The sequence below is a fragment of the Harpegnathos saltator genome, unplaced genomic scaffold (assembly GCF_003227715.2).
Source record: "Harpegnathos saltator strain DR-91 unplaced genomic scaffold, Hsal_v8.6 scaffold77, whole genome shotgun sequence".
In the NCBI taxonomy this organism is placed as follows: Eukaryota; Metazoa; Arthropoda; class Insecta; order Hymenoptera; family Formicidae; genus Harpegnathos; species Harpegnathos saltator.
Window position 1 is genome coordinate 132,406 of NW_020230615.1, and position 11,023 is coordinate 143,428.

Sequence of the window (11,023 nt, forward strand, 5' to 3'; positions counted from 1 at the left end):
TCTCAGTATGTAAATATCGGGAGTGTGTTTCTAATATATACGCACACACACACACACATATATATATATGTGTGTGTGTGTGTGTGTGTGTGTGTGTGTGTGTGTTTATATAAATACTGATATATTTATTTACATATATTATATATTACATATTTATATAATATATAATATATATATATTGTAGTATATATTATATAAATTATATATTTATATAATTGACTAAGCAGTGTATAGACAAAAATAAAATTGGTACAAATCGAATTTATAATGCGTCATATAATTGCCTATTTTAATAATATTAAAAACGATGTTCAGAAGAAAGTTTCATGATAACGTAATGATGAAGTCACCATATTCTCCCGTTCTTTGGCTAATTTTTAGGGCAGTTGTTCGACATAATTTTTCGGTACCAATCCCGTTTTGCCATTTAACGTACCTTCCAGCCAACCTGGCTCCCAAGAGTCCTTAACTGTAATAATAATACATATTATAAGGTTCTTTCGTACACATATCAAATTAATATTTGCATGTCGTACAAACCATTTGTAATAATTTGATTTGGTTCAAATGATAATTCGCCGTCGTTTTCCGCCATACACGCGTATAAAGTTCGTACTCTCCTGGAAAGGAATTTGTGTCAGTATGAAATCACAATCACTTAATTTACATCACATGTGAGTGTGGGAAACACTCACCAAATCCCAGGTGTTTGACTGGGACTCGAACGTCCATTACCAGGCGAAGTATTAACACTATAATTAAGATATCAATATAAAAACAAAAATAAAAGTGCAATTGGAAATATATAAAATATAGTTCCTTTTTTTGTCGTTAGTAAAAAATTAAAGTGACTCACGGACATGACGACGAGTTACTGCGCTGAGAGTAAGCGGTGGGATAATGTACGGACATCATGCCGCTGCGCTTCTGCTTCACTGGTAATTCGCCTGTAAATGGATGAGGATCCGACGCGATCGATTCACTCGAACTACTTGTATTGCCACCGCTCAAAACTACAAAAATAACAAAATTCGTTTAAACATATTCTTTTACATGTTTAAAGACGGTACTGCACACATTGTTGCAAAATAAATATGCAGGTGCATAAAGAACTGAACCTTTGTCGGCTGAATGATACATTAGGTTCGCATTAGTCAATTTTATGCGACTGCCACTACCACCGCCACCGCCGCTACGACTATCCACATATAATGGCATACGATGGCTTGTGTTCTCGAGGTCTTCGTAATCTCCGTTGCTTCTTTCGTCGATGATGGGTGTCTTGTTAACCACCGTTAATGGCTGCCCATCATAGTAGGATTTTGTAACAAGCTAAAAACATAGGTGTATATACAATAGGTGTATGTAAAAGCCTTTACATAATATGAAATTAACTGAGTTTATAGAAACGAATGAAACTCACATGCGTTTGGGACGACGTAGGTGTGAGTGATATTGCCGTATGTAGCGGATATCTCAAAAATGCCGTGCCATTACCGGAAGAAGAAGTCGGAATATCCTCTTGAACTTTGACACGTTGCGATTTACTTGGAATAACAACAGTGGTTTGAATCGGCGGCTGTGCCCCCACTGTGCGCAAAGATTCTTGCGGGGATCCAGCTACGATTCTTTCACAATTCTCGATCAATATCTCTACTACAATATTGTGAAATTTAATATCTATTATGGAAGCCACAGTTTCTTCTTCTGGTCGTAGTAGAGTTGGACCGAAACATACTGCCAAGTTTCCCACGGTCATTAGATTTTTATCACTTTTTTTGGCTACACTGAAATTTCGAGTTTTGTGAGTAAGTTTATCGACAAGTTAATATTTTACTATAGTACATTATATATATATTATAGTAGACAAATATGTAATAATGTAAAAAAGCAAGTTGAATAGCGATTAAATGGTTTTAGATAAATAATATTTAGATAGAACTAAACATAGAAGATAGAACTAAAACGACAATAAGTAATAATTAATAATAATAATTTATTTCTTACGTGCAAAGATGTGTGATAAGGAGAATCAGCATATTGAAGTTGGCCTTGGGTAGTCGATAAACAAGGTTGTGTATATCATTTATCCTAGTTTCCTTTGTTTCCTGTTCTGTTTAAATAACACAGTAAAAAATTTAGATTAAACTTTAATTCATTGCTTGATCTTTTTATACGAGGATTATTGATGATAATTAAATAGGAAAAAAAAGAAAAGCGAACATTTTTTCTACAAAACAGGAACAAGAGAAAATCTAATTGTCGAGCATATCGAACTTTCTAATTTTTTCGTGGATGTAAAGATATAAAGTGGATGTAATAGCGCAAATAAAACAATATGTTATGGAGAATACCTATACGCACTCGCAGCTGTAATGAAGCTATTGTAGTATCGGAAAGTCATCAACGGCTCTGATAATGTTCTTAAGTATGTCTTAAGTGCGCTGGTAATAGTTTTGCTTTCCCATTCGAAACGATCGTTTAGATTGATCTTATCTACTTTCCTCTTATCAAGTCCCATCGTTAGAAGTTTGTTCACTTTCGAGGCAACACCGACAACTCTATATAGACCCTGTTCTTCGAGCCCTATAATCGACAAATATTAGATGATTTAAGTTCAACGAATTCATGCAATAATCGCAACGTTACAATTGTCGCTCACCTCTATCTTCGAGTGCCGTTATACATTTGGATACAAATGTAAAACCAATTTCGTCCAATGTTGTATCTTCGGATTTTGCGGAAGAACCCAAAAGTGGGCAAGTCTGAAAAGCAGTAAAAAAGGAAAGTTACAAATATTTCAACGATTATGTGCGATTCTATATTAAAGCTGAAACGGAATAATACTTACAGGTTCTTTTCCATCCATGGCATCCGTCCATAACTTTCTATCTTCTTCCGAGAGCGCTTGGAATGTATACGTTATATTAGGCCTGGAAAAGATTGAAGATTGAAGATGAACAAATGAAGTTTCTATATATGATATGATCGTTATTTTTCGTCAACTTTTCAATTTGGAGAATAAGATATTATATAATAAGAAGAAGATATATATAATAAGAAATATATTAAATAATTGTATACTGGAAGAAAAGGCAATTGTTGACAAGATGTTGCAGACAATTTTAGCTATTCTTTTTGCAGGATACATATACTATGGAAAAAATAATAGAATTAAACTCACTTATCGATAGCTGTAACGTCGAAGCAAAATCTTTTTTCTATAGTGTCCGATGTTCTACGTATACAAGATGCTAACGTGAAGGTTTCCTTGTTACTCTATTAAAAAAAAATAATTAATATCCTTTGTCTTCCTGTTTGTGTGATATATATTAATAATTATTTTTCCACTTTCATATACTTACAAATTTTCCTGTGAGTTGATTGTAAGGAATCATAGTAAACTCTTTCTTGTCCTTTTGATATGTGCAATACTGTTTTGTCCAGGTTGTACCAAAGGCTTCTACAAATAATGTGTCATTTTTTTAACAATACAAAATTATAATATAGCACATAAAAATTTTTATTTTATGTTAATATTATTATAAAACATCTGCGACACATGTGATTAGTTTTTACTATGAACGATATTTATATTATAAAAGAAGAAAAACTTACTTTTTTCCATCAGGAATAAATAGCCTTCACGCGAATGCAGTTTATTGAGACCACTTTCTACAGCAGACTAAGAAAAAAAAGACGATTATAAATAAATATAAAATGCTTTATGTAGTAATTAGCAAGTTGTATCAATTATTTTATACTAGACTTTATGGAAATAACTATTTGTACGTTTAATATACATTTTTCTCTTATAGTATGCAAATAATTCTCTAGTAGTCTATGTAATAAACCATTATTTATTATGAGACAATATATATAATTCTAAGTAACTACATCGTTCGCGATTTCTAAGAACATTTATATCTTGAGAAAATTAAGACGAGAAACGACTAAGTAATTAATTAAGTAAAAAAATATACAAAAATATCTATAAGAGAAACGTACCTTTTTCATGTCCTTCATTTTATTCATAAGTGATTCAGTTTTAGCCCGGGTAGCAAGGAAATTCTCTCTAGTCTTGCGAAACACACACACACACAGATAAAAAATCGTAATTAGTAAGCTCTTATCCATGCTGTTACTGTTTCTATCGTGATATTTACATTACACGATAATTTTTAGTTGAAAATATTATACGTTGTACATAAGGAGTTACAATTTCGTAACTCAAGAAAATTATTACATCTGATGTTTTAAGCTTTTGCAATATAAATAAATGCTTTATCTGGTCTTCAGATTGGTAGATCTTTCGTGAATTTGTTTTTGATGTTTCATGAACATTCCAATTTACTTCTTCAGGAACAGGTATAATCTGAAATTGCTTCAGGTTGCTTTTTTTTCTAAAGTAAATTGGAATATTTATGAAATATCAAGCATAAATCCATGAAAGACATAGCATCAATTCGAAAATTAGATCAAGCAGAGTTATTAAATGTTTAATGATACATACTTTATTATCCAAATATTGCTTTTCGATATAAGATATAATTGTAAGTTAGAGTTATATTATAGTGATTGTGTGCGCACGCAGAAATCCATGTCATTGCTTTTTGAATACACTACAAAACTAACTTCTAATTAATTACCAAATTTGTAAGTTATTAACTTATTTTTCTTATAACGTGCGATATTGGCTAACTAGAAGCCAGAATACGAAGAAATCTCAGCAATATTAGAAATACTGTAGTAGAGCAAACATATATTTACACGTTAGTGATGCTTGACACGATTTTCTTCAAACACACAACAATAACACGTATTAAAAGAATAATTCTCCATAATTATCACATGTATTAACTTTAAATAAGTATACCAGCCAGATAAAACTTCTCAACATTATTCAACATATATACGTGTTTAAGCAGTTAAAAACATCATGAAAAGACTGACCACCAACCTTCTGTATCTTTAACTGTAACTCTGTCATATAAGGTTTAAAATCTTTTGCAACTTCATGGCCTTGATGATAAAATGTCAGCCACCCAAACATAAATCCCAATAACTAGAACATTTTAAGTTGTATCATGTTATAACTTATAATCTGCATATGCATTTATAGAACTTAATTAAACTATTCTTTATTACCGTTTCAACAAATTCAAATTTCTTCCGCTCTTGTACTTCTTGCAATAGAAATACATATTCTAGGCTAGCTCGAGAAAAGTGTCTTTCAGCCATCTCCAATGTTGCATCAGCCTACGTACGCACATGCATATACAATATCAACTATTTAATAATGCATAATTCTAATCTTTCACATAACTCTAATAAAATTGTTTTCAACAGTATAACACTAAGTTTTTTATTTTGAAATATACCTCTTGTAGAACATTGTCTTGTTTTTTAGTAGATAAATTTAAGTAACGTTCCTGACTTTGACAAAATTTGATTGTCTGTTTCTCAAATTTCTTTTTACCATCCTGAAAAAAATTCAAACTACTAAAAATGGAATTTAAAATATTTTGTTAGTTACATTTGGCACAGGACATATATATGGTAAAGTATAGCTAGAAAAATTATATAAGACATAATAAGATAATAAATAAATAATATATATATATGAATAATAATAATAATATATAATATATATAAATAATAATAACCTTGACTCCTCCAATATGTTCTTTCCTAAAATTTTCCAGAGGCAATATAATCTGATCATGTGCTCGTCCCAGCTGTATAAAGATGTCATTAATAAATATAAAATAATATATTAATAATTATAAAAGTAATATAGTATATAGAAGTTGTATCATTCAGTTATATAATCATTTAAAATATTACACACCATACGATCTCTTTCATCTTCTATAGATGCAATAAGTTTGCCAAATTCTTTCAAGCTTTGAGATATATGAGTTTCATCTTCAGTTTGGCTCTCGCCAATACATTCAAAACTAAAGTTTTGTAATGTTTTGGAAAAAGCTCTTTGAGCTCTAGACAAATCTGATAGAACATATTTATATTACTTAGCAATTTGACAAATATAAACATATATGCAACAGGTTTGTATCTTGTTAAGGATGATAAAAATAAAAAAGCAATATTGTAGGACTTACTTTTAGCAGCTAACAATAAATCTTTGACCTCTTTAACGAGACGTTTAATTTGCTGACTGGTCTTTTCCAATTCGCGCTCATGATAATGAAGATTTTCGCGAAAATATGGACTGTCCGTTAAACAATCCGTAAACTCCAATGGTTTAAGGCCAACACCCATTCTCGTTTGTTTATGAAAATTCAAAGGTCATGAATATGATAATGAAGAAAGGCCAGATTCGTTCGTAAAATCGTTGTCACCTTTGATCACTCGCGATAAAGTGCACATTCACTATCATCTCACTGTGGGATTATTTGCACAAATTCGCATACATTTGACATTATTGAGATACAATGAATCCAAATAGCTTAAAACTAAATAGATATACAACTTTAAAATAGCCTGAAACTGATTAGATATACAATCTCTGTGTGTGTGTATATATATATATATATATATATACTAAAACACTGTTTAATACTGTTTTATATACTGCTTTTTATATCTTGCTCAATACTCTTTAATATTATAAACTAATTTCGTACTCCAACACTTTAGCATATTGAAGTTGAGTGGTGATGATTCAATAATAATGAGTCCACATTGAGAGATGCATTTCCACAATTAAGAGATCTCTCCAACGAAGATCATGTGTGTATATTTGCTTGTCACAAAAGTTCCTAGCACACGAGTGTAGAATACGAAAAGAGTAAGCTCTTTACAGGTAACGTTATGTCAAAGAGAAGAATGCGAGAAAGAGAAAGATATTGCGGTACAGTAAACGTCATAAATGCCTTCACTTCCGTTACTTGATGTATTTCAGAATAAAAGTATCGTGCCTAAAGATTTGTATATTATAATCATTAATTGCAAAATGTCTGGAATTAATTTTTTCTTCTTTAATTTATTTTCATTCTATAATTTGTCATTTATCAACTGACACAACATTTAACCTTTCACACTTACGTCATACTATTACAAATATTACACTCTCAGATTCTCTGAGCTCTGAGTCATGATGCGCGCCAACGTCTAGACACGAGATACGTTCGTTCGAAAGAAAACCATAGATAAAAGACTTGTTCGTTCTAACTGCACTCGCTATTGACACTTTTGAGGTAGCATAAAATGATCAAGAAGAGTGGACTTATGTTTTGCGCCTTGCGAGAAGAGAGAACGAAGAATAACCGAATGCAGAGGGTGCAGCTGAGCGAACGTATCCAGAGATTTTTTCGCACTACTCAGCGACTTCCCCATTTCAACAACCAATCCGCGCGTTCGACAACGTCAGCTTGAACTTACACGTCAATTTGGCTATATTGCGACGCGGACAGTTAACCTCGCTCTTCTTGGAGGCATAGCCAGCGATGAGCCAATCGCCACTCGCACCACGACACACCCTTTAAATGCCCGTTTCGCTTATTTTCGTGAAAATCCCAGTAAGGTAGTGGCTATTAAACGCGTCTCTCGTTTATTTTCACATTGTCAACATCGGCTAATAAGGTTTTCATGTTTGTCGGCCTATAACCAATTCACATCGGAGCACTATGGTGAGGCATCTCGAATATCCTACTTTTATCTTTTCTCTCTTGTGCATTATGTATCTTATAAATAAGTCATATTTTATAAGACACACAATTCATATTTTACAGTTAATGTATTTGACAAGTGTCATTTTTTTGTCTATCTATTATAATCTCCTTTCTTTTTACACTCATTATTATGAATGTTAAAAGTATTTTATAAGAAAAATAGGATAGTCATAGATCATACGTTTTATTTTTTTTGCTATATATATATATATATATATATACCTCCTCTATATATTATTTTAGACAGAACAGCAGATGGATTGTGCACTGGATCTGATGCGGAGATTGCCACCGCAACAAATTGAGAAGAACCTCAGTGATTTGATTGACTTGGTTCCTTCCCTGTGCGAGGATTTATTATCTTCAGTAGACCAACCATTAAAAATTGCCAAGGATAAGGAATCCGGCAAGGATTATCTTCTTTGCGACTATAATAGAGATGGAGATTCATACAGGTTTGCTCCAAATAAGCATTTAGAATACTTGACAATAGGAAAGGAAAAGTAATCTATCTTGATATAAACATAACATAATATCTTGTAGGTCTCCCTGGAGCAACACTTATGATCCACCATTAGAAGATGGCTCGATGCCTTCTGAGCGATTGAGAAAACTTGAGATAGATGCCAACCATGCCTTTGATCAATACCGAGAGCTCTATTTTGAAGGTGGAGTCTCCTCGGTATATTTATGGGATTTAGATCATGGTTTTGCAGCGGTCATTCTAATTAAAAAAGCTGGTGATGGTTCCAAGAAGATCAAAGGCTGTTGGGATTCAATACATGTTGTGGAGGTGCAGGAAAAGTCTACTGGTCGTACAGCTCATTATAAACTCACATCGACAGCTATGTTGTGGTTGCAGACTAACAAACACGGTTCTGGCACAATGAATTTAGGTGGTAGTCTAACACGCCAGGTAAGATCTTAGAACCATGTGTGTAATTGTCGTATCTTCTATTCTTCCAAATATCTTCTATATTATTATCTGTTGATTTATTTATATATGTAATTGCAGGTGGAACAAGATGCTCAGATCAGTGAGACGTCCCCACATATTGCTAACATCGGTAGAATGGTTGAAGATATGGAAAATAAGATTCGCAACACGCTGAATGAGATTTACTTTGGCAAGACGAAAGATATCGTGAACGGATTGCGATCAGTGCAGTCATTGGCCGATCAGAGACAGCAGGCTGCACTTAGACAGGATCTCGCGGCTGCATTGCAAAGGCGAAACGCCAATAATTGATCTTGCGATCAGCAACACCAGCAACAAGAGAGCTTCGATTATGATTGCGAATAGACTTCATGGTATTTTTGGATCCTCCTCAACCTTGCTTGGGATCTTTGTATTTTCACAGACATCTTTATATTCTTGAAATCTGTGGAATCTTTGGATTCTCTTGGAGATCCTGGATTTTTTGCGGCGACTTTTTTCGAGAACCCCTTTCCCAGGAAGGCTTCAAGATCTTCTCGGGTTTTTGAGAATCTTAAATGCTGCCATCTGGGTCTTAAGGCCGGATTGCATCCACAGAACTTGCGAATTCTTGGAATTATTGTGGTCGATCTTCACGAATGAAACGTGACACTTATTACTTCCTGCGCTTTGTTGCCCAGAAATATGAATAATACAGACGCGTTGATTAAACCTAAACAGTATGAAATATTCTTTTTTGTTTAATTTCGAATGAAATAGAGTTTATTGTAAATATGTGGGAAAGGTGCAACGCGTTTTAGAATGATAAATTAAATAAAAAAAAAGGTGTAAAGTGCAAAAGTGAGTTGTAATATTGTAGTCTAACGTTTATTACGTGAGGATACCTTAAAGAGCACATCTAGCAATTAATCCTCTTTCAGTTTATATTAAATGTAACAATTATGGAAAACAATTATGATAATCTATAACTTTTCGTAATTTGACGGAAATTACGAATTATTTTGGGAAATATTAATATTCCTCTTATACTGTTTAGGATTAAATTTGAAAGCGCGCAATTAAGCGCCGAAATGTAAAATTGTAAAACGGATAACGCATCGCAATTGTTGTAATGAGAAATTTACACTTCATATAAATGTGAGAACTTTAAAAGTTTCGTGTATACGAAAATTCTCATCATTTATATCAACATCCGTTAAATATATGAAATCGATATAACTTTTGCGGTAAACTATTGAGATTTTGTGAAGTAACGCATTTAATTAAAGAACAACCTGTTTATATTGTTTAGTATTGACTTCAGCCACATAGCTAATTCTGAGAAGCAGTATAAAACGCGACTTTTATTTACGTAAAAAGTCCAAAAGAAGAGCATTGCATTTTGCATTTGTTATAATAATGAATTCATATATAGTGCGCAAATAAAAATTTTAAAATTAAAGTTTATTCGTTCGTGTATTAAACTTTTTCATAAGTACAAAAATCTGTTAGTACCATGGATCTTCACGAAACCACAGATCCTGGGTATCACGGTTCTCTTTATTATCGGAACTTCTCTCACAAGATTATGCATGGCATATAATGCCACGGAGATCTTTGATATTACAAATCCTTGGACTGGTAAGTTGACCCCAATGATCGCCAGTACCATAAATTTTGCGCCTCTGAAGCGAAAGATGTTGAGGATTTCCTTTTCATCCTCATCCATTTTTTAGAGTCTAATTCTCTGTACGCAAGATGACGTTGATACTCTTTTGGTACTATAAATCCTTGGAGCCTTTAAGCGCGTCTGCATAACCATATACACATCGAGAATCTTACATATCCTAGGATCCATGGGCGCTTAGATTACTTCTCGTAATAATAGAGACGCAAAAGTATACGGAGCACAGAATTCATAAGTACATGAACGAAGAAAAGCGATTCTCTTTTATTTTCTCTTTACGTTAGTGCCTTTTGTCATACTTGAATTACTGATCATTACTTATAACTTATCTCTTTCATGAGTCTCTATTAATTACACGGATCAACTTAATGACGTAATGTAACTCAAGTTTTGCAAATCTGAATGATGGCAGTGTGTGGGCAAGTCAGTCTAAGAAAGGGCTGAAAGAAGGACGTCACCGTGAAACGCTTGTGTGTGAATATTCTCTTTCTACTATTTCTATATTTCTTTTATACTGATGTGTGTATGTGTGCCTTTCCTTTCAGTTGTGATTAACAATCGAAAGAATTATGAGCCTGGTCCAACATAGCACACATAGAATACAGACGCTGATTTATTTCTCGTATTAATTAATTAGTCGATATTTCATTTAGATTATAATAGATGAGTTTTCGATTTTAATCGTCATCGCAAAAGATCAAAGTCATCAAGGAAGGCGCGTTATTT

General features: G+C 32.9%; 2 protein-coding genes across 3 annotated transcripts; one reads left to right on the forward strand and one right to left on the reverse strand.

Annotated features, from left to right (window-relative positions):
* Positions 1–227: 227 nt before the first annotated feature.
* Graf (GTPase regulator associated with FAK) lies at positions 228–6,943 on the reverse strand. 2 transcript variants are annotated; one of them, XM_011146321.2, is made up of 20 exons: positions 6,123–6,282; positions 5,852–6,009; positions 5,667–5,738; positions 5,382–5,483; positions 5,149–5,259; positions 4,961–5,065; positions 4,009–4,080; positions 3,619–3,685; positions 3,366–3,463; positions 3,185–3,279; positions 2,852–2,933; positions 2,663–2,765; positions 2,365–2,586; positions 2,008–2,113; positions 1,424–1,787; positions 1,119–1,332; positions 857–1,013; positions 696–752; positions 541–620; positions 228–469 (listed from the first exon to the last, which is right to left on the reverse strand). In XM_011146321.2, the coding sequence occupies exons 1-20, from the start codon at positions 6,280–6,282 to the stop codon at positions 378–380; spliced, it is 2,517 nt and encodes an 838-aa protein (XP_011144623.1). In that variant the 3' UTR covers positions 228–377. The 2 variants fall into 2 exon arrangements, with proteins under 2 accessions (XP_011144623.1, XP_011144624.1); XM_011146322.3 differs by lacking the exon at positions 4,009–4,080 and having other exon boundaries at positions 378–469; positions 6,123–6,943.
* Positions 6,944–7,409: 466 nt separating this feature from the next.
* Positions 7,410–9,914, forward strand: cpb (F-actin-capping protein subunit beta). The gene is made up of 4 exons (XM_011146320.3): positions 7,410–7,652; positions 7,938–8,149; positions 8,238–8,610; positions 8,710–9,914. Exons 1-4 carry the CDS (start codon positions 7,650–7,652, stop codon positions 8,941–8,943), a joined length of 822 nt encoding a protein of 273 aa, XP_011144622.1. The 5' UTR covers positions 7,410–7,649; the 3' UTR covers positions 8,944–9,914.
* Positions 9,915–11,023: the final 1,109 nt, after the last annotated feature.

Excerpts from the sequence above, each read along its gene's own strand:
- Graf (XM_011146321.2), bottom strand. The coding sequence starts at position 6,282 with ATGGGTGTTGGCCTTAAACCATTGGAGTTTACGGATTGTTTAACGGAC. Across the intron at positions 5,739-5,851 it reads AAGATGAAAGAGATCGTATG|CTGGGACGAGCACATGATCA; the intron begins GTGTGTAATATT and ends ATCTTTATACAG. Across the intron at positions 5,260-5,381 it reads AAGACAATGTTCTACAAGAG|GCTGATGCAACATTGGAGAT; the intron begins GTATATTTCAAA and ends GTGCGTACGTAG.
- cpb (XM_011146320.3), top strand. Across the intron at positions 8,150-8,237 it reads AGAGATGGAGATTCATACAG|GTCTCCCTGGAGCAACACTT; the intron begins GTTTGCTCCAAA and ends AATATCTTGTAG. Across the intron at positions 8,611-8,709 it reads GTGGTAGTCTAACACGCCAG|GTGGAACAAGATGCTCAGAT; the intron begins GTAAGATCTTAG and ends ATGTAATTGCAG.